This window comes from Nelusetta ayraudi, unplaced genomic scaffold, assembly GCF_046127955.1.
Source record: "Nelusetta ayraudi isolate G7.1 ecotype Tasmania unplaced genomic scaffold, CSIRO-AGI_Nayr_v1 ptg000070l, whole genome shotgun sequence".
Taxonomy (NCBI): Eukaryota; Metazoa; Chordata; class Actinopteri; order Tetraodontiformes; family Monacanthidae; genus Nelusetta; species Nelusetta ayraudi.
Genome location: NW_027466120.1, coordinates 6,539,423 through 6,562,307, shown reverse-complemented (window position 1 = coordinate 6,562,307; position 22,885 = coordinate 6,539,423). Strand labels below are relative to the sequence as shown.

General features: G+C 45.2%; 3 protein-coding genes across 6 annotated transcripts in view; 2 read left to right on the top strand and 1 right to left on the bottom strand.

The window, feature by feature from the left end:
- Positions 1-24: 24 nt before the first annotated feature.
- zbtb48 (zinc finger and BTB domain containing 48) lies at positions 25-6,018 on the bottom strand. Of its 2 annotated transcripts, none has more exons than XM_076042422.1 (11): positions 5,885-6,018; positions 4,370-5,130; positions 3,672-3,955; positions 2,913-3,018; positions 2,720-2,812; positions 2,552-2,638; positions 2,301-2,455; positions 2,073-2,209; positions 1,795-1,959; positions 1,610-1,698; positions 25-1,066 (listed from the first exon to the last, which is right to left on the bottom strand). In XM_076042422.1, exons 2-11 carry the CDS (start codon positions 5,084-5,086, stop codon positions 647-649), a joined length of 2,253 nt encoding a protein of 750 aa, XP_075898537.1. In that variant the 5' UTR covers positions 5,087-5,130; positions 5,885-6,018; the 3' UTR covers positions 25-646. The 2 variants fall into 2 exon arrangements, with proteins under 2 accessions (XP_075898537.1, XP_075898538.1); XM_076042423.1 differs by lacking the exon at positions 5,885-6,018 and adding an exon at positions 5,479-5,862.
- Positions 6,019-6,151: 133 nt separating this feature from the next.
- nol9 (nucleolar protein 9) lies at positions 6,152-12,336 on the top strand. 2 transcript variants are annotated; one of them, XM_076042425.1, is made up of 13 exons: positions 6,152-6,272; positions 6,694-7,209; positions 7,290-7,500; positions 7,612-7,742; positions 7,881-8,016; positions 8,215-8,311; positions 8,478-8,575; positions 8,865-9,032; positions 9,129-9,381; positions 9,456-9,570; positions 10,451-10,625; positions 11,209-11,342; positions 11,440-12,336. In XM_076042425.1, the coding sequence occupies exons 2-13, from the start codon at positions 6,742-6,744 to the stop codon at positions 11,554-11,556; spliced, it is 2,103 nt and encodes a 700-aa protein (XP_075898540.1). In that variant the 5' UTR covers positions 6,152-6,272; positions 6,694-6,741; the 3' UTR covers positions 11,557-12,336. The 2 variants fall into 2 exon arrangements, with proteins under 2 accessions (XP_075898540.1, XP_075898539.1); XM_076042424.1 differs by having other exon boundaries at positions 6,152-6,338.
- Positions 12,337-13,489: 1,153 nt separating this feature from the next.
- The window catches only part of plekhg5b (pleckstrin homology domain containing, family G (with RhoGef domain) member 5b), a 67,144-nt gene continuing 57,748 nt past the window's right edge, over positions 13,490-22,885 (top strand). For both annotated transcript variants that reach the window (XM_076041775.1, XM_076041774.1), the window contains exon 1: positions 13,490-14,336. In XM_076041775.1, coding sequence (XP_075897890.1) covers positions 14,255-14,336 — 82 coding nt within the window. In that variant the 5' untranslated portion in view covers positions 13,490-14,254. The remainder of the gene's footprint in view (positions 14,337-22,885) is intronic.

Genomic DNA, 22,885 nt, shown 5'->3' with positions numbered 1-22,885 from the left:
GATTTTCACTTCATAAATGCAAGACGGTGTTTACATAATTTATTTGGTTCTTTTTGCTCACATCAGGCATGTTTATGTCAACATCATGAAAGCAGCTCATGGTCAAAGTCATTCCAAAAGGTCAGGTTAGTTTTAAACTAGCTACATTTCTGTCACTGTATGTTCATTTCAAGGAAAAGGTGCAAAATCAGTAAAAAATAAAAAAATAAAAAAAAAGGTAATTCCACAATTTACTCAGAATACTTTTACTCACTCAACGCAACACACAATTTAACAAAAACAGCCCCTATGGCGGTAATCCTGCACAAAGTTCTATCAGACCAGTTGGGAATTAAGTGCTAAACTTCAATTAAGTACTTTAATTTATTTTAAGGGAAATTTATCAGACTTTCAGAAAAAACGATCCAACCGTATCCAAATGGCGAGAATATTCATTCAGTAATTAACAAAAAAAGCTTCTGACTGCACCTGATTCTCTACTGAACAGATCAATCATCAATGAATTACAGTTGAGTTAAACATGATCACATTTTACTTCCTGATAGCTTTAGGAGGCATGCAGTTCATTCAGACTCAATTACTGAACTAAAAAAAACCCACCAGTCTTGTGATTCCTGGACCACGCACTAATACTCACGACTGGTCTTCAGCTCTTTGTCTCTGAAATACTCTCCACCATCCCCACCATCTCCATGGACGACTCGAAGGCCTCCGTTACCATCTCCGACTGCTGCAAGACCTCCGGCATGGCGAGACCCTCCGCTGTCCCCATGTGTCCCAGGTTGGGGTCCATCACCACGTCGCCGGAGTCGATCACGACGTTCACTATGCAGCCGGCGCTGAGGCCCGTCTGGTGGGGGTCCACCTCTGGCTTGGTGGGGTCCTGGCCGCCAACCACCACCTCTGGGACAGCGTGCATCTCCGCCGGGACCAGCGACGCATCGGGGGTCTCGTTTTCCGCGGGATTTCCATTCAGCTCCTGCACCACCACGTTCCTCAGCTTCCGCTGCCTGGGGTTGTAGTTCTCGGTGCGCTTGTGGATTTTAACGTGTCGCCGCAAGTGGGCCTGGAAAAGAGGTGCGAAGGGTTTGGAGCAGGGGTGTCGCACTCATTTTAGTTCACGGGCCACACAGAGGAAAATCTACTCCTCAGCGGGCCGGACTGGTAAAATCACGGCATAATAATCATCTAAAAATAACTACAACCTCAGATTGTTTTCTTTGTTTTGCTTTGGTCGTGTACGGAAGCACGTTGCATTCACTGGATAAAAAAAAAAATCAGGCGCCTTATCTCGACATTACGAGATCAGGATCTCCTAATTACGAGAAACCACTTTGACTGCTGTAGTTGCAACCAATTTAAAGCCTAATTATGTCATTTCTCCAAAGTTTCATCCCAAAAATGACAAAACACTCAATGTTTAAAACTAAGTGTAAACACACGTTTGACCTCCACCACACCCAACCACATTCTAAAAGATTCTTTGACGGCCTGCAAAAGAGGAGCGCTGTAAGAATGTTTTCACACCACAACCACAACAGTCCTCAGTCACAGACTGCGGACTGTCAAACTGCAGAGACACACATGTACTTCCTGTTGGTGATCCTACCAGTCGAGTGAACTTGTAGCCGCAGTCGACGCACTCGAACTTCCTGGTCCCCTTATGGCGCCGCACGTGAACACGAAGCTGCTCCTTGGCTGCCGAGGGCAAAGAAACGCAGACATAATGACGTGGAGAAACCTTTTAGGGGGAAACTATAAGGAGCCTTGCGTTGAGTCGACATCATATCAAACCTTTGAAGGTTTTCCCACATATGTGGCAACAGTGTGGCCGGCCCTCCTCGTGCTTGCTGGCTTTGTGGCGGACGAGAGCGCCCTTCTCAGTGAAGCGCTGCTCGCACACGTCGCAGCCGTAGGGACGCTCGCCGGTGTGTGTCCTGTTGTGTTTGTCCAGACTCGCTGGTCCCATATTGATGAGTTAGTCAAAGACACGTTGGACTTTTGGGATTGTGAAATGAGAATTCCCACCGTCAAACCAAATCCCAGCATGTGAGGGCAGCAGCGGTTGTTACCTTGCGTTCGGAAGGTCTTGCCACAGAGGTGACACTGGAACGGCCTCTCGCCGCTGTGCACGCGCAGGTGCATGTTCAGGTTGTTCTTCTGGGAGAAGGCATGGCCGCACAAGTTGCACACAAACGGCCGCTCGTTCCTGTGAAAGACAGCCAATAAACAGAGGTGGGAAAAGGATAAAAGTATAGATACTTGTGTGGAACAAAAAAAAGTCTTGTAAACGTAGAAACCTGTGAACGGCTTTGATGTGCATCTGCAGGCCGTTTCGACTGCAGGCGCGGTGGCCGCACTCCTCGCACACGTAGGGCTTCTCTCCGCGATGTTTGCCCGCTTCGTGCACTCGCAGCTCCGTGCGACTTAAGAAGGTTTTGGGACACTCGGGGCACTGAAATACATTCAGACGTAAGGCATCAGATGCAACGGCGCAACGTGAACAGTGGAGGGCATCGGTTTGACCCCATCACGTTGCAAGAAAGCTCACCGCGTGTGGTTTGGGGAAACTGTGGACCCTCATCATGTGAAGAGTCAGGCTTTTCTTGCGCATGAACTGCTCAGTGCATAAGGAACACTGGAAAAAAAAAAAGAAGGAAAGGACATTAAGTTTGTCATGTTTGTTGTTGTTCGCGGCACTCAAGCGGTATTTCTTCACCTTGTGCGGCATTTGTCCGGTGTGCGAGACGAGGTGCAAACGCAGCTCCTCCTTGCCATCGAACGTCGAGGTGCACATCGTGCACGTGTACCTCTGTTGGACCAGACAGCACACACGCAGTGGTCGTGAACTCTCCACAAACTCATCTCAGTATTGCTCGGCGGCACACCACTCCATCCCTCTTCCTACTCACCTGCACCCTCGCGCAGCCTCTCATCTCATGAACCAAGAGATTCTCCTTCCTGAAGTAACTCTTCCCACACTTGAGGCAACTGAACGGCCGCTCCCCTGTGTGCCGCCTGTGGCAGAGACGCGTTAGACCTCACTTTGAACAGCAGTCAGTTTAAAAACAAACGCCACTCACCAAGAGATCAGTGATTTTTTTGGGGGGTGGTAAATGTCAAATGCTACAGTGATCGGATATGAAAGTGGGCAAGTAGAAGCCCATCCATCCATCCATCCATTTTTCAATACCCGCTTCTTCCCTGAACTCAGGGTTGCGGGGGTCTGCTGGAGTCTATCCCAGCTGTCATTGGGCGAGGGAGGGGTGACGGCCGGGAGAAGTGGCCAGTTAATCGCAGGATGCATGTAAAAGCATGCAATTGTAATTTCTTCATCTTTAAGAATCTATTGAAACAAAAGCCAAAGACAGTAGTTGGTTCACCACAACTAGAAATATCAAAGTGTTGTTTCTGTCAGGCATCATCTTGGTCTCATGATGTCAAAACGTGAACAGCCTGATGTGGAAGGCTGTTCACACCGTTATCATACAAACATTTCATTCAGACACGATTCAAGCACTTGTATTTATGATTGTTCCAGTTAGTAAACTTTGTTAGAGTCCAGAATGTTAAACTGAAACACTCAATAGTGCAATAGTGCATTTTAAGTGCGTTCTGAAATTTCATCCAAGAGGCCCACTGTCCCAAACTCGTTGGTGTTTATGGCCTACCTGTTGTGAACTTTAAGGTAGTATTTGCTCTTGAAGGTTTTGTCACAGACGGGACACTGCACACAGTCCTTCTTGGCGTTGTCCCCCACAGCCTCGCCGTTCTCCGCTCTGTCCGCTTTACACTCGGCCCGGCGCTTACATGCCGCGGATGCAGACGGAGAGATGGAGCCAGACTCGGCGGCAGGGACGTACTCTTCGTCCGTGTCCTCGGGGATTCCTTCAAAATCCGCCGCGTCCTCATCGTCCTCATCTTCCAGCTCTCTGGTTGCCTGCAGCTCATCCACCTGCAAGACAAGAAAGTATCCAACATCCATGTTTTTATAAAGACAAATAATCAAAGTTTAGGAGTTTTTTCTTTTCATACATACAGCAGCATGTATGTATGATACGATTTCTGCGTGCTTTAAAAAAAAAAACTGTGATTTTTTTTTTTTTTAATGAGTTTAATTACTAACGACACCCGAGGAAAAATAAATGTGCCTTCCTTCCTTAACATCGGCAGCACAGTCTGAATGTGCAAAGGAGCATCAGACTGATCACACATACAGAATGAACCTCATTCTCGTAAAATCAGTTGCCATGATTACTGTGATTTATTTCAACTTTATGGGTTTGAAAGAGTGACAATAGATTTAAATCAACTTGCAAGCGGCCAAACACTTCATTCCTACTATATTCACTGTCTGTTATTCTTTTACCTCTTTTTTACTAGTTGGCTGATCTGGAATTTGGTTCTCCACGACAACAACTCCAGCCATCCCCTCTGATGGAATAAGGTGAGGCCTCTTGCTGTGCTTTTCGGGGCTGGTTACATCAGAGGTGTGGTTCTCGTCAGTCACCAGCCGCCTGGGGCCCTTCACCACACGACCAGAGCGGGTGGTTGTGGTGGTGGTGGCGGTGGCAGCCGTGCTAGCCCCTACTGCAGCAGTATCTCCGCCACACTCATCTTTGAAGGCTGCAGGCGCGTTCTCTCCCTTGACTGATCTTGTCGGGGCTGAACCCAGCGTGGACTTCCTCGGTCTGCCCCTTTTACGCTTGAGGGACGCGGGATCCTCGGAAGTTTCCTTGAACTGCCGGCAGAGGGCGAGGGCTTCGGGCACACAGAGGCTGGTGGCCGCGTGCTGCACGCGCTCCAGGTTCTGCTGGTCCAGTTTGAGCTCCCCAGTGTAGACGAAGTTGAGGAGCAACTCCAGGCCGTCGCTGGGGCACTCGTGGAGGCAGAACTCCATGCACGGCGCAGAGGCCGTGTTGGACTCCTGGAACAGCTCACTGAAACAGGCCAGGATGTTGCAGTGGGCCAGGTAGACCACCCCACCACCAAGGCTCAGCATAGCATCGCAGAACCTTCCTTGCGCCCTCTGCTGGTTCAGGGTGGACAAGACGAGCTGTGCGTGGCTTTTCTCTGCAGCAGGCATCCCTCTTATTTCACTGCTGCTGCAGGAGGCACAGGGACGCCACACTGAAACAGGAGCAGAGGACATTTTTGTTCTATTCAGGACAACGTTTTCTGAACTAAAATCAACACTTGGAAAAAAAAAAATCCTAAAATAGTACTTTAAGTATAAATTGTGGCTCAGCCTTTAAAATTAAGGGTTACAAATAGTTGTGTTTGTTTTATCTATTTTCTGGAGAGACAAAATAAACAAATATAAATGTAAACTTATTGATTATTACAGAACAATAAATAGTTGCAACAGCAAAATCTCCTACTCTTTTATATGGACAGTGTCGGGCATGATTGGCTGATTCAAATTTCAGAAAGCCGGGTCCAACCATGTTTACATTTTTACAACATTAAAACACTTACATTAATTCACAATTATGATCAGATGCTGACTTTTTACAAGGCCGGGTTGTCATTTGGACTGAAACAAATAACATTATCGGTGCTGGACTGATCTTGAACAACTCATATAATATTGAGAGAAGTTTCTGCTGGGTACTCAACAAAAGTCTGCCGTTTGTTTGCGTGGAATATCTTTAGGTTGTTGCCTACCCCTAGCTACCTAGCACCTCGACGTTTGTCTCCTAGCACATATTTTGGGACACTCCCTTAGCGCGATAGGTACGCACGGCTTCGCTTCATATCAAAGCGTTATACCTGCACTATCGATTTATGGCCATCATTGGCTCTTTTCAATAAAGTGCTGCAACGCTCTGAGGCACTTCATGAATAGCTTGGCATTTTAAAAAAGCAACGTCGCTACATGTACCTTCTTTTCGTTTCTTGTAGGCCCCTAAAACTGCGAAAGGAACAGGATGTGACGCATTTAACGCGACCGAACTCCTGAATAGTTTTCTGTTGTCCACTAATTTTTAATAAGCGAAACACATAATACCACGGGTCCGCAAACAAAAGCAAAAAAAAAATCTTTATTCATTTTCAGTTTGTGTTATTAATTACGTTTACGTGAAAAGCTTTTATGGAATGTGGACGTTCTGCACAATAACTTTATTGTGAATTATATCACTCCGCGAAAGGCCATAGTCGACCCTGAAGAGGCGGTGTCTGTTTGTGGCTCACACATGCAGCTAGCCTGCGAGCTCGCATGTGTTAAAAACTGGCCATATTGTTAGATTCCCATGGACCCACTGTAAACGGTACACTATTTATAAAATATATTACAGGTCATATTAGTCCTCTGAATCGTTTCCTCATATATAGGGGTAAGTTTTCTCCAACCGAGAGCAGCAACATCGTCTAGCAATGGGTGCTTTTACCATTTAAGGCTGTGACAGGTTACGGTAGCTCTCGTAACTTCACGTCAAGTTCCAAATTCTTGTTGCGTTGCTATGAAGCAGATTGCCTTCAGTATTATCTTATTTAGTATTTAGTCTTTACAATTCAATCATGCTGGCTAGTTTATGGTTAGCATAGCATTAAGGTGCTATCTATTTGTCGTGCAAAAAAACAAATAAGCTAAGATTGTCATTCATTACTAAATGGTAATATGTTATGATTCAGATCTCCATCTTCCTGTCCTATTAAATGCTACTTGTCTCCCATCTCATCTCTTTGCAGGATCTCCCCTGTTATCATCCACATGAACAATTCGTTGATGACAGAAACATGAAGGTAAAGAAACCCTCGCCGGGTAAGGGCCATGCCAAGTCTCAGAAGTGGAAGAACGTGAAGGGGAAACGATGCAGGCCTCCCATCACTTCTTCGGAACTGAACACCAGTCCTGTTATGGCCGTGATGGCCACAGAGCACAAGGCATCTTTGAATAAAAAGCCATCTGTGAAAAGATTGAAGAATAAGGCAAAATCAGTCTCAGAGTTCAAAATAAGCTCTTCTCAGTCTACTTTTAAGAAGCCTCACACTGAAGCCAATGGCAATTCATTGTTTACAATGGACGAGTCAGAAGACTTGGACGACTGGAGGGAGTATTCCCGGTCCATCCATGAGAATGGCATGGAGACTTCAGAGGAGAAAGAAGATGTAAAGCCAGGAAGACTGGAAGGAGAGTCTCTGCACTACTGTGCAGAGAGGAATCATCGGAAAAACCAGGCTGTACTGGTCATGCAGAAGGATCAGGTATGTTCCAGGATGCTTTGTCAAACATCCCCACACCAGACATGAGACTCATTCAATCCTCTTTTGCGATTCTCCTGCAGACGCTGTGTTTTAGAGGGAAGTGCTCTTTGACCTGTCTTTACGGCCGTGTAGAAGTGATGGGGTTCACTATTGAAGAAGGTCAGGAGTCATATCCTCTCTTCTCACCAGCCTCACATTGTCCACTGATCATTAGATCCCTGGAGGCCTCTTACAATGTCAGAAATGCCAAAACAGTGGCATCTACCATCCTTCCAGAGTACCTGCCAGTGTGTAAGTGATGTTTTGTGGAAACTGTAGGAGATTTTTTTTTCTGCCAGCCCATATTATACAAATTTACCAAAACATAAACCCATTTAAGTGTTTTTTGTTTTCATTTTGTAGCATCATGGAAGAAATTACTGAAAAAAGTTACACCAAACTCATCAATTATCCTATTGCGACCCATTGAGACTCCTATGACACGGTTTCTGTCAAGTTTTAGGGACCTCAAGGAGCTGTTCAGCCCGACTATGGTAAGCTGTCCTTCTCCATTCAGCTGTAAATCCATAAATGAATAAAGCCGCTAGAGGAGTTGCATGTGGATGAATGTTAAAAATTAATCTTCAATGCTCAGATGTAAACAAACTCTTTTCCTCTGCATTTTTGCCCAGAGTGAACTTGTGTCTGCCGTTCTTGACACTCCCCTGAACGGTCTGGGTGTGATTCCACTTATCAGCACCATTCCAGGCCTTAATAACTCAAGGACCTGCATGGATGCTCTGAACACGCTGATCAACGCCTGCAGAGGTAAGCTCTGTGTAGACACGCACACTTCCGTGCGCTGGTGATGTCTGTAGCCCAGAATAATGAGAAGGATGTCTTTTTTTCAAAAAGCGAGTCAGCAAAATTGAGTTTAGGTTCAATAGGATCTCAATTATGAGCAAGTTTTTTTCTGTCACAAAACAAATGCATAAAAAGCAAATACTTGATGTCCTTCATCCCCAGGGGACATGGATGGTTGTGCTGTGATCTTGGTATGTGGTCCAAAGAATGTGGGCAAGTCAACATTTATCCGAACGCTCATCAATTCTTTGCTGAATCAGTAAGTTGTAGTTGCGTTTTTTCTATTAAGTAAATATATCTTTTGTTGATGTATACGTCAGTTTTGTTTTTTGTATTCACGTTAATAGACATCATTGTAGCAAAGTAGCCAATAGAAGTGTGATTTTTGCCAGGAATCTAAACTTGTTTTTTGTTTGTTTACGCAGCTCCACCAGTGTAGACTACTTGGAAGGAGACCTTGGTCAAACAGAGTTCACCCCTTGTGGCTGTCTTTCCTTGTTGACCATCACAAAACCACTGCTGGGTTTGTTCTTATCCTCTCCCCAGCTCCCAAACACAAATTGTATTATACAGCATTTTTCTTCTCTTCTTTGTAATTGTCATTTATCTTACTCAGTATGTGAAAATTGAAAGATCTTTGAGAATAAGATGTACTAGTATTTAACTAGAAGAAAGCTTATTCCAAACCATGCTGATGTCAGTCTCTGATTCCTGATGTCCCAGTTTGTCCTAAACTTTCTTCTGATAAACGCTATGGCTTCATAATAACCACACAGATGTGCTGAGATGACCTGTGTTTTATTACTCCACAGGTCCACCGTTCACACATCAGACTACGCCAGAGCACATGATCTACTATGGTGACTCGGCCTGTGAGTCGGACCTGGACCGTTACGTGGAATCCCTCAAGTTCTTGTGGCGAAGACGCTCGCAGAGCAGCGAGACACCCGTCATTGTCAACACTATGGGCTGGGTCAAAGGTCAGCTCAGGCTCTGCCCTGTGGTGGCGAGAGGAGTTGAGGAGTAAACCCTCCCGTCGGTGTCTGAACCAGTGTTTTGTCTCTGGCTGTCCTCAGGATTTGGATTTCAGCTGCTGGTGGACATGATTCGCTTCTTACCGGTGTCGCACGTTGTCCAGCTCGGTCACGGCGGTGTCACCCACTGTCCCGCTGTCACCCCAGAGTTTCTCAGAACAGCGCACGGCTACCAGACGCACCCACCCGCCCAGACAGCCCTGGATGAGTTCACAGAGCACCACACCCCCCCAAGAAGTTACACTCACCTCATTGTACAGTCAGAATTCCAGGGAGTGGGACGTCAAGGAACAGCGTAAGTCCTCCACTGCAAGTTCACAGCTGACATTGGTCCCTGATGCCTAATGTTCTGTGGTATTTGGTTGACAGGAGACACCAGCGTAGCAATGAGATGAGAGAGCTGTCACTGCTGGCCTACCTGAGCCAGATGCAGTCTTCTGACCTCGGACCAGTCAGACCCCTGCAGAGCCTTGTACCATATCAGGTATATGACATTCATCAAACTAATTAAGTGGCCATACTGCAAATAGAAGTCTTTACATTTGCGTGCTTAGCATTTTGAATTCAAAATGAGATTCTTTTTTTTTTTTTTTTGACACATTACGTTTTTTCCTGTTTTGGTTTCAAAGAAATGACACACGTCTCCATATTCCTGTAAAAACATTTTTTGTTTAGAGTTGAAAATTATAATTTTTTATATGCCCTGCCATTATATTCTCACAATATACAGAATCACAATGGACATGCACCACTCCCCAAAATGAAGCACCGGTAAAATTTTATGTAAAATCGTAGGTAGTAGCATCCAATGGCGTTTTCTTCGTCTCAAACAGTTCATTGGAACAAAATCTAACAACAGTGGTTGCTGTGCCACAACAAAAGTGGCAACATCTTCATAATTTATCAATAACTTGACCTTTTGCTCGACGTCGTCTTGGTCTCACAACATCAAAATGTGAACATTATGATGAAGAGAACTGTTTAAATACAAGCTCTCATTGAACAAGAACATTAAGTGATCATCAATCATGGATCAGACACATTTGTGTTTGAAATTTTACTCTGAATTTCCTGGTGGAGAACAGCATGTTGTGCAATAAGCACTGAAACACTAAACAGAGTTAAATTGTTCTTTAGTTTAGAGAGAGTCAAATCAAGTTCACCTGTTGACAACTTCTCTTAGTTAGACTGTGATACTCTCCAGAGATTTAAAAAAACAAAACAAAAAAAAACCTGTCAGTACCTTGCACATTTAACTGTTTTTAATTAACTTTGGATATAGTCAACATGTCCCTGTTGTATTTTGTAATAATACACAGATTGAATGACATATTTGTTTACACCTAACACTCTCTGACCTGCAGGTGCCCCACTCAGCAGTGGCTTTAGGTGTTATCCATTGTGAGGTGGCACCCAGTCACATGTTCTATGCAGCCAATGGGAGTCTGGTTGGACTGTGCTGCCTGGCAGAGAAAGTGGTGAGCACTGGGGGTCCAGTCCTGCTGTCTCAATCACCCATCTGCCCATGTGTTGGTTTTGGTACGTATGCTGGCACACCGAAGAATGATGATCAGATAACCTCTTATAATTCCCAAGTTGTTTTTCGTTTACTTTATATGTATGTAGGCTTGAAGAAAGTCAAAAATGCTAGACACTTTATAAAAAAAAAAATAGCACAGCATTACTGTAAAGTAAAGGGCACTACTACTTAATTTTCATGACTCTTTGCATATAATCTTTCACTCTTCGAAATCTGCTGCTTTTTTTAAACCATAAAATTAGCTGAAATTTGTCCTTATGGCTGTGACCTCAAGATGACAGCATAACTAGATTGTATAAATTGGACTGTTCGCAAAGCCTTGGTGAAGTTAACAGTAAAAATGACTGGAGTTTGCAGTGGAACCATCAGGTCACAGTTCAGCGTGTGACCATGTAAGGCTGCATCAACACTGCGATCAGTTGTGTACTTAGCTCCAAGCTGCAGGCAGGTCGGCCGCGATTTCTGCACCACTGTGCGACCATAGAAGTGTCATTCAAAAGAAACGGGAAGCATTTCACAATGCATATTCAGCACAGGGTTGACGTCCAGATTTGTTTTGAACGCAGCCTGATTACGTTCCAGGTGTCCTTCGTGGTATTGACATGGAGCGTGGCCTGTACTTCCTGCTGACGCCAGTAGATCCATCTGTCCTGCGCAAGGTCAACTGCCTCCTTTTGGGAGCGATATCGCTACCTTCCTGCATTCTCACCACACAGGTCAGAGGAGGTTTTAAACAGCGCTCCACCACAGGTATTAAATACGAGATTGGGGTTTGATTTTACTTCTGAACGCTCTTTTTCTCCTCTCTTTCAGTCTGGCATTGAAGGAGAGTTGCCCTACGTCACCGCCGACTACAGTTTCGAGCTTAGCGGTGCAGGAAAGCTGCGAGTCTTCAAGGGACTGCAAAGACCAAGTCATATAGGCTTATAAGGACATTTTCTACCTTATGTCTCCTCACTCTTATCGCAGGCCAAACCACTCAGTACTGGCCTTCACATGCTCAGAAACAAGAATGGGTCACACGGTTTATTTCAACATTGAGACAACGGGGCAGCCAGTATTACAGACTCTGCAGGAGGAGCTGGCTGCCTTCCTGGACTTCCATGAAAAAGCTGGACCATTTCGCCACGTCTCACAACATCCGACTGTAGCCGAGTTTGATACCGCTTTGTGTTTTCAGTGGACAATATTTTCTCACTCAACCATGTAAGCTGTTGTCTGCTGTCTCAATTCTGCTGGTGGTGATGCTCCCAAGAGTCACAGACGTACGGACGTACGACATAAACCTAAATTACGAAAAACAACTTTTGCTCTGACTTTGTGCTTTTATTGCTGGCAAGTGCTTTTTATACTTCATTTCAGATTGAGTAGATATCCATTGCGTAGTTCTCAATGCATCTGCTTATGGGAGTATTTAGAGTAGTCCCAGTTCATGGCAAAAATTTGTTTATCTTGTATCTTTTGATAAAGACGTCCGTAAAAGGTTTTTGCAGATGTAGATAACAGTATGTACAGTGTTTTTCCAAAATAAAAAGCCCATTTTGTCAGTATTGTGATACCAGTCAAATGGTTTACTTCTCCGTTTGTTTTGTTGATTTACTCTGCTTTTAGTGTCTGTGTTTGATATTTGGTAAAAGGGACAAATGGTGCTTTTACATCTGCAGGTTGATTAACAAGTTTTTGTTCTTCAATCAGGATTTCTAATGTCGACCTTGTGGAATAAAATAAAAAAGAAAAGAAGAAGTACACACTAGTTTGCTTCTTGTTACTACCCTTTTGGACCTCAAGGGGGCAGAGATGTTATGAATCAGTTTTTCTTTGAACAGCAGATGCTAAGTTTCAAAAAGCATCAAGGGCAGGAAGTTTGAAATAATAATAGTGAAAATAAATATTTTTTGTGAGACAAGAATCTAGAATGATTTCAGTGCCCCACAATTCTTCAAAGTCAAGGCTTCTTTAGAAAACTGCTAAGGAACTTTACGTAATGTGATCTCTGTGTAGAAGAATTAAAAAAAAAAAAAGAACCTTGTTGTAAACAACGAGTCACACAGTGAGGAACTGCTCGTTTGTAAATGTAGCGGTAACATCCCTTCTCTGACCCCTCGCTAGTCTTTGTTCAGCGTTCCCCCACGCCTCTCTATTGAGGGGTGGCCACAGACAAACACAACACAGTCACAATTTGGCAAAGTCATTGTTTTGACTTTGTCAGATCAGATGTTTTCCCATAGTCCCCTTCCACCACCGGAAAAAAAAAAAAAAAATGAGCAGAGGTGCCACTGCAGCCATGTGTCTCAGCCTCTATTAATACAACTCCATCCCATTTACCTTTTAATGAAAATATTGAACTTCTACTTCATAAAAATGTGGAAGCTATAGTTTGAGTTAGTTTTTTTTTTTTTTTAGACATATACCGTCATATTAGACAATGAAACAACTTATTCTAGACTGAATTGATAGAGAAACAAGTCCTCAAACAGTTGTCCTGAACTAAAAGCTACAAGCTTATCTATCATTTCATGCAAAAGTGGTGGTAAAAATGTGGTATGTGGGACCGTGCAAATGTGTTTCTGTTTTGGTGTTGAAGGCCTAGAGCGTTGAATTTAAATTCATTAAGTGGTGATAAACCACAAGGCAAAAAAAAAAAAACAGTGTCGATGCTAATCTCTGTTTTCAAATAGCTCTCATTCAGAGGTTTGCTACCTTTTCACAGTTTTTTTTTTTTTTTTTTTAAATAGACTCCACCTGGACTGTGTGTGTGTGTGTGTGTGTGTGTGTGTGTGTGTGTGTGTGTGTGTGTGTGTGTGTGTGTGTGTGTGTTGTTCGCCTTTAGCGCCTCTAGCTGGAACACTGCGCCACTTGAGAGCGAGACGCTACCGCCGCTGCATCCAGTCTTTGTGGCTCCGGCGCGCGGGGGTCGCTGGTGAATGAATGGAGCCGAGCCGCCGCAGCTCGCTTGGAGAAGCAGCCGACATTGCGTTGCGTTCAGCTTCGGCGGCGCGTCGTGTAAAGTTGACAGAAGGAGGCTCGGCTGTGGATTCGCCAGTGTAAGGAGAGCCGTAGAAGAAGGTTCATATCTCCTCGTCGCCACACGTCGAGCGAGCTTCGCTGCGGTCGCCTTCTCCTCCTCCTCCTCCTCCTTTTTGTGTGTGTGTGTGTATGTGTGTGTGTCAGCCATCGAGGAGATTCCAGCCAGCCAGCCAGCAACAGGTCATCATCTGCAGCTCAGCAGGAACTTGCAGCTGGTTATCAGAGCCGTGTTAACTTTTCCTAGCGTGGTGCCGAGTGATGCTTTTTCCTTTTTTTGGGGGGGCCGGTCTTTTGCGGCCATTCACAGCGGGGCGAGACGCAGCTTTCTTTCGCTCGCCGCCGACAGAGCAGAGCCAGAAGAACCAGCAGACCCGACAGCACCGCGTTGGAGAGGAGGGAGGCGAACAGGAGCGGGAATGATTTGAGAATGTCATAAAGGAGCAGCGCAGAATACGCTTTCGATTTATTGCGATTTAGCATCGAGCCCCCCCCACCAGTAAGAACTGCGAAGAGCAGGGGGAAGGAGCGAGGAGGAGGAGGAAGCAGCAGCGGGCACCGGTGCAGGAGTTTCTCCAGGAGAGGACTGGACTTGCACGCTTGGATGGTGCCAAACAAGTGGACCATGAACTCAGTTCTGCACAAGTCGCCACCGAGGAGCTGGCTTGGTCTCAAATTACGACTCAGTAAGTAAACACTAATGATCAGTAAACACTAATGATCAGCCTCTTGTGTTCACGCAGCTCAGCTGCCAGAAGCTGCTGGTCAGTCTGAGCATCTCAAGGAGAGAGAGAGAGCGAGAGAGAGAGAAAAAAAAAGTCAACCTGAATGCTTTGTTCTCTAATAGGCAGCCTGTGCAAAGTAAGTGACCCTGTGTCCCCAAGTTGTTGTTTAAAAGATGTCAGATAGGAAGTGGAACAGAGGAGCGCCCATGACTTTGATCCATAAACTCCAGATCTTTGTTCCACTCTTTCCTCCTCCGGTCATCAAAGCTAATGGGCTTGATTTGGCAAGTGACCCAAGCTATTATCCCAGCTGGAGGCTGAGGTATTTTAGTCAGGGAGTATAGCACACTCTGATCCTGTCCACAGCGGAGGTCTTCCTCGTCTCAGAACTTTTCTCTTGGCATCTTCTGCTGTCTTAGCAGCCAGAAGGATGAGGTGAAATAATTGAATAAATAAATACCCGCTGATGTCTCTCTAACTACAGTATGAAGTCAGGGTTGACTTTTAGCCCAAACATTCAGGAGTTCAAAACCAGCCTTTTCATTACAAAACCACACTGATGTCAAGCTCAACTGTAAACACACTTTGTACTGGTTCACATTGTGTTTGTCACCCGTTTCAGTTGTACCTTGTGTCTTTTAAGCTCTTTCAGGCTTTACATGCATGATGTCCGTGGCACCGGCAGGAGTTCATGGGTTCGTGCAGTAAGCATGGAGTTAAAGTTTAGCAACCTTAATTGGCTGAGTCTGGAACCCTTCAGTGTTCCAGGCCACCAGCATCTTAAGCCTGTCTTAAACACACCGGTCTAATCTGGGACCAGATGTCTTGTCTAGTTTTTGGCCACCAGTTAAAAAACAAAAAACAAGGACAGGGACTCCCAGCTCCCACGAGTGGATGCTGTAGTAGCTGAGCACAAACGGAACCACAGCACCTTTTTGGGGATTATTATTTTGTGAAGTCGATGCAGTCGGTCCCTTTGTTTTGTTGGCATGTGTGAGACGTTTTTCTCATATCAGCCTGACCTTAGGTCCTTCCCCTAGCTTCTCCAAACATCTCGCCTGAGATCATCAGATGCGGTCAATGTCCGGACTTTCCTCAGAACCAAAGTGGTTTCCGTCTAAAATTGGGGGCGGGTGTGCCAAGATCAAAGTGAATGAACACCCATTAAGTAGCTGTTCTTTAGCTCTTAAATAAATCCCATGCATTTTTTTTTACCCTATAAAGTGATGAGGTATTAACATCAGATAACGTTTACGTTTGTAATTCATGTCTGAAAAAAAAGTTACATAATATAGTTTATGATGTATTTTCATTAGAATCACGAGGACTGTGTAGCTGCCGTGGTACACTTTAATCACGTACCATGACTGATTTGAAGCACGTCTTCGCTTTAAATATGAACTTAATTTGAGAGAATGTTACCACGTCAAAGCTGCTGGAGCCGCCTTGCAGCAGCTACTGACCAATCATACCTTAGCAACTGTAACTAGATGAGCGCATTGTGCCAAGCTTCTTCTCACAGTCAATATGCTGAAGCGGCGTGTCAATGGTACGTGCGAGTCGGACGTACGATATCCTCAAAGTTTAAGAGAGTGGTGTTGTACTTTTTCCATTTTCAAAGCCCAGAAATTTCAGATTTGGATAAAGCATGGGGCAAAACTCCTTTCAGAGATAAGTCTGACAAACAGCTGCTAGATGGTTACTTATTAAAATTAACTTTGTCGCCTGAATACGTCGCTGATTCTTAACTTGAACCACAGATTAGGGATAGTCATCATGTGAAGTAACGACAGTAACTTCGATTTGCATTTCAGACACACACCTAATTTAACAATATATAAGTATTTTAGCACTTTGTGGCTGGCCAGCCTACTCCGGAGCCCCCCAGTCCAGTGGCTGCTCTCCTTACGCCTGGTCATAGAAGAGAATGGCTCAGCTGAATGCTATCAGCACAACACACATTGACTCACCCCGGCTCTGCAAGAGCGCTCGCTCTTTGCGCTTTGATTAGTTTATCCTGGACTTTTAGTGAAAGGACGTTGGTCGTTGGACGTCAACATTGAGACTGGTAAGCTTCAGCCTGGATTGGGATCTCTGCATTTAAATCATTCTGCTGAGAAATTGTGTCGTGCATGTATTTTGATAAAGCACATTGGAGCCCTCGTTGTCTGCCAGAAACGTGAGATGATTTCCTGCAGCATATTAGTCTCCGGTTAAGAAGTAGAAATCCGCCATTCTTGCATGTTGGACTGAAGGGCTAAAACTCGCCATGGTCAGAAACGGTAACTAGAGGGGGAAAATGGGTTTACAGAAGGGTCAACTGTGGACTTTAGAGATTTTGCTGGCAAGTAGAGTTACACGGTTTTCATCAGATTTTGCATCAGGTGCCAGAAAATGACGTGTGCTCCTTTTTCCAGCCGGACCCAGTGCCATGTGTGTTCACTGGTAACATGGTATGACAAGTTCCAGGACAGACGCCTGTAGGACTTTTTTTTTTAGTTGTGTCGTAAGCTGTCAAAAGAGCTGCAGAGCACTGAGGGACCATTTGGGGGATTTAGGCTTCCTGCTGTTACCCTGCTCTCAATCCCTGTCTGTAATCTGGGTGCATATGTCATCAGACGTGCGTGTGTATTGGTGCACTCTGCCTGTCTTGTGGCTTGCTACAGTTCAAACTTCCTTCTCCACACTCTCTTTTCCATTGTTCTCTCCACCCCGCCGCCCTCCCCCAACAAAATTTCCTTTCCTTTTTCCACTCGGTGTATTTCTGCCTTCTGCCGATTGTGCTCAGGGTAATGCTTTTCTTTGCACTCACACACAGGGGTAATTATCTCGGCACACCTTCTAAATTTTTCATGACAACTTTCACATCTTTATGAGAACCAAGACTTGAAGTTGTTGCATTAGCAACTTACTTACTTACAGCTGCTTTCATTTGACCCATCAAACAAAGGGCCAGCTCAGAATAAACAGATACAAAAGGTTTTGTATCTGTGTTGGTGTTGGTGTTGATGTTGTCAGCCGTGGATGAGGTCATAAACGTGCTGCTACTTTCGCTGGAGGCAACCTTCTCGCGCTTGTTTTGCTTCCGTCCCGGCTCCCTTTTTGTGTGCACGGAAAACTTTCTCATAGTAAACAGAAGGTGATAGTGTCCCTTCCGTCACCGTCCACCTCCCATTGCTCTTATCCTTTTGTGTGGCCCGTATTCAGATTTTTGTGGGACATTGCACCAGAACAGAAGACACCTGTCTTGGGTTTCCGATGATGCACTGTATTTACCCCCCCGCAGACCTTTTCTCTGTACCCAACCTGCTCTGGTGTTTTGCTTCATCCGAAAAAGATCAGCCTGGCAGCCTCTGCTTTACCTTATTACACTTGTTTTGTACTGGTTCTGGGGTCATAGGTCATGTAAGTCTGTGATCATCTTTTTCTATTTATTATGACCTACAAAAACATTAGTTGCCAAGCACTGACCTCTACATTGTTTGAATAGTTGTGTTGAGGTCCCACACACACACACACACACACACACACACACACACACACACACACCTTCTTTCACTGTAGAAACACAATGGCAGATGTTTATCTCTCGAAGTGCCCTTCTACATTTATAACCTCCACCCTCTCTAAATGACTGTTTATGTGTATTGCTGCCTTCCACAGGACAATAACGGTCCTTTTTGGGGAATAAGTGTTTTTGATTCCCGCCGACTCTGTCATTGGCTTCCCAGTGGCAGCCCCCACTGCAATTTGAACCAGATTGTTTCAATTATGGGATTATTCATATCAACAAGTTGAGCTGAGTGGCTGTTTGTCCCTGCGAACTGCTGCTTTAAGAACGGACAGGTAGCGTATGCGGCGTCTTGCACTCTTGTGGGTCACTCTTGCACACTCTTGATGAATGGACGATGTCACTAGCTGCATTTCCGTTACAGTTTTTCCCAAAATAAAAGCGATATTTCTAAACTTTCGACATAGTACAATTGCGATGTGCAGGTGTTTCCATTGAATGGTGTGAAGTGCATAAACCGTAATACTCGTAAAATTACGTTTGCTTTTCTTGCTTATCACTTGAAATGAACTGGTCATGTGACGCGTAAATGCGAAAAAAAAAAGTGTTTCCACTTTTGCGATTTAGCTCTATATCTATACATCTGAAAAACCACCACATGAGAGCGTCAAAACCTTTTAGCCATATTTGAGCGGTTTTTCCAAGTTTGGGTGTTTCCATGACCACTTTTTTATTGCGATATTTAGGTTTTGCGCGATTCTAGGGGTAATGGAAACGCAGCTACTGTTGGTGCTTATGTGAAAGGACGGTGTTAAGGTCGTTGGTCAACATTAAACAAAAGATTGGTTAAAAAAAAAAAAAGTGGTATTAAAAAAAATGCTGATTCTATCAAACACCTCACTTATTTTTTTCAAGCACTTGGTATTTGTGATCAAATACAGATTTTTTTCTTTTGTCAGCGACCGGTTGGAATCAGCTGTTAAATATGCATTATTTAGCTTTGTTTACAACGTTGTTGAGCGTGAAATATTGACGACCCCTGGTCGTGCTCTTTGCAGCTAACGTTTTCGAGTTTCTCCACTCCGAACTGTCCCACCCAATGGGGCCTTTCCCCCTTCTCCTTCTCCTTCTCCTTCCAGGTCTTAGTCACGTGTGAAGGGTTAACCTCGGCCTATTTGATGGGCCACCTTGCTAAATATAACCTAAAACCTCCTCCACACGGGCACGCACAAGCCCTCCACTGCACTCCCTCTGTCTGTCAACACTTGCAGCTCACACACTTTCTTCCCAGCAGCGTGCACGCAGTCCAGTGGGCTCATTTACACTTGCGCTCACGCTCGCTTCACAGCACGCCATTAATACTAGCGTGGAGCCGGCTCATTCGCTCCCGGCACACGATGAGGGTGCGCGCGCAAGTGTGCTATTCCTGTCCGAGCTCCAAAGCAAATTACGGCGAGCCCAGTCACTTCAGTAATGCTTGGGACGGCGGTCAGGAATTTCTGCGAGCTCGTAAAGTCGCAGACTCGGAAGATATTATTAATCGAGTTAACTCAGCTTCGCTTAGCATGGAATAAGCAGTAGAACTGGCAGTGGGGGTGTGTAGCTGGCGCGACTCTACACAAAGATGACAAAATCGGCCTGCCAGCGTCTCGAAACTTCATCACCTATGACGTGTTCTGCGGTCTCTTTCCCTCATTTGTGCCTTTTTATCCCACCAACGATGCGTGCCGAGCCACAAGGAGAGTGGGAGCAGCCAAAATGTGTTCAACAGTAACAGGAGACCCATCCTTTAAAAAGCTGTGGGACAGAGTGTGACGTTCAGCATTGTATCAGCGCTTCTTGGGACAAAAACAAGATAAATGTGGGACAGAGTGCAGTTGCGTGGAGAGGAGCAGTGTTTTTTTCCCTGTACGTCTTCAAAACACACTGCTTTTTTCAATAAAAATTTGCAAAGTAGCCCTTTAAAACGGCTACACTTGACATGTCTGGAAAAGTAGCGGGCTGGTGGTGGAAAAAGCACTTGACATCACAAGTCACAATTATGACTTTACTCCGACAGATGACTGGAATTAAATCATGTACTTGAGCTCACAGGCCCTGAAAAAAACCCCTCATTCTTTTCTTCAGTCGGTATATTAGTTTTTATAGAATGGATTTTTTTGTACCGAAAGAGATGAGATCAGATCAAAATGATTGTTATTTTGTGTAAATGTCAGAAGTAGAGCCATTAGTGGCGGCTTAAAATTTCTTGCCAACAGTTGAGAGTCAATTTTATTAAAAAGCTGATCAGACGGATGACGTTGAGAACGCCTCTGTTTATTGCTGCCCTCTGCTTCTCTCTTTGTTATTGCAGTAGGTGGAAATTGGCCCTTGTCTTTTGCTGCCCGGTTCTCATGCTGCACAACTGCTCTCTTCATTAAAAGGGAAGCCGCATGCTCAAAGCTGCTTCAGATTATTGCCATATGTCTGCAAAGCCCAGAGCCGAGCAGCAAACCGGCTCCCATCCTACCCTCTAATTTCTCATCCCAAAATTGGACATGTGGGTCGTTTTGTGTGTGACAACGTCCCTCCCTTCCCCCGGCCGGTGCACTACGTTCTCACAGCACGTCTCCTCCACTTTTAGACGCGTAATAAGCAGTGCATCAGCCTTCAAGCAACACCGGGGAAAATATTATGCCCCCAACTTGCATGCCGTTTTAACCCTTCAGCTGCTGGTCACATATTACAGAAGTTAATCTCGGCTTGGTGTCTTGTCAATTTTTTATTTTGACATGTATATATATATATATATATTTTTTTTTTAATCTGCCAATGAGTCGCATTGTCCCTCCACAGAAATAACTGAGCTCAGACGCCACAGAGCTGGAGCATTCATGAGAAGGCATAAATCTGCCAGGAAGACATAAAGGGCGCGGGCACAAATTAATGCAGAAAAATGTCAGCCTTTTACAGTTTGCGCAAAACATAAAGAAAGTCCACTTCTGGAAGTAGGAGGAGGCCTAAAAGAGATCTTTGTGTCACTCAGTCCAAAAGCCATTGGCCCAGATTGCCTGTCCCAGCATGCATCTCACCTCTGTATGAATACAACGCTTGTCTGATGGAGTGGGCAGAAAGCCCCCCTATCGCCAGGACATCCTACACAGGACTTTAACACGAGTGACTCGCCTCATGCTCACCAGTTTCGTACAGTCTCACGGACGACTTTAGGGAAAGGCGAAAGTACAGGACAGGAGTTTGCCGCACCTTTTGGAAAGCTGGACACCTATAACTTTGTCAGGAGTAGCTCTGTTAAATGGATTAGAAGAAAGTGGCGTTTGGCAGCCCTTGTGGGTGGGTGGGTAGGTGAGAGGCCGGCGATTTTGGCGGACATCTGCAATATCAGCGGGCAGAGGCATCGAAATCGAGACCAAGGGTTCGTCCACCGTTGATGCACATGGAGGGAAAGCAAGCGTGGATAGCCTGCATTACCTTTTGCCAAGCCAAATCCTGGGCTGCGGTGGTAAAGTACATTGCAGACGCACAATCCATAGCGTGGTCCCCTAGAGAGGCGATAGCCACGGCGTAGAGTCAAACTTGGACGAAAGGTTCAAAGCAAAGTCTTGTAAAATCTTGGCTGGATGAGGTCATTGAACAGGTGCAGGCGGTTGGCGGAGCTTAGATTTGAGTCAGAAGGCAAAGATTGAAATAAAAAAAGATGGTTGACGGGATTGAGAGCAGAAGCCCCGTTTATTATTTTCCTGAGGGGGGCTCAGTTAAGGGGCTGCTTAGATATAACGGTTCTATATCGGTGCTGCGGAATGAGTTCAGTTTTAGGGCACCACGTTGAGCTGTGAGGTTTCATATCAGTTCCTCTGAAGTCGGGCGTAGAAGACAATATGTTCCTGTACTGGAAGAAACGTGGAGCTTATGAGCTGGAATCGCTGCCCCCCTCCTTCAACCAAGTGGGAATAGAGCGCTACTCCTGGTCCTCGTCCCTGGATGTCATCCATGATTTGTGTGGTAAGCTCGGGGGGGGGGGGGTTGGGGAGGGTCACCTGACCATGGACCACATGTGTTGGTCTGTGTATCTATTCCAGTTTGTGAGGGTCACTTCTTGACTTTTTATAGTTTGGCTTAACAGCTAAGAGCTGGATGTCACATCAATCAGAAATGTCCTTTAGGGCCTATCACAAATGGGATGTTTAAAAAAAATTGCCTCGTACTGTTTCTGAGAAAGCAGTTGTCAGTACAGAAACTGTTAGCAGGCTGTAAAAATATACTGTATGTCTACTGCACATTTGTGCATTGATTTGCCTTCGGAGACGCCCTCAGTTGGCTGTTTGAAGAACTTTTTTCCCCCTTTGGCACTTGCTTTGGCTAAATTCTACACGTCTCTGGTATTGCTGGGAACATTTAATGTGGATCAGACCCTTCCATTGCTGCAATGCAACTGCACTGCAAACAGACGATAAGGTTCACTTGCACTTTTGAGCTGTGGGTTTAGGCACCATCATGGAAAGGTTTTTCTTTCTCTTTTTTTTTTTCCAACGGTCTGTTTCTCCATGGAAAACACTCAGTGACCTGGCAGGAAGACAGTCTCACATGAGGGAGAAGAGAGGGAAAGAGTGGATGAGATTGGCTCCATGGATGAAATATTTACCGCTGAAGACGTGCATAGCTGAACCGTCTCCTCTCGCTGTGGCGCGGGGCCACTCGCTTTCCGCTGTGCCGCCCGATTTATGCCATTAGTGGAGAGGAAGTGATAACATGGGGCTGGAGAGAAATGTTCTTCAAACTCTCCACTCTGCCAGCCGCAGTACTGGAAATCCGGCTACTTTCTGGTCAGCTGACACCGTGCCCGCTCAGGCAGACCTGTTTGGCACAGGCCGAAAAGAGGAATGCTACAGTGGGGCTTTGATCTGCACCTTCTTGCCGTCTCTGTAATTGCCCTCGGGTTCCTGCCCCAAATGGGGGCCAAGTCTGCTAGAGCTTCTTGGCTCAGAGAGACTCACGATTTTTA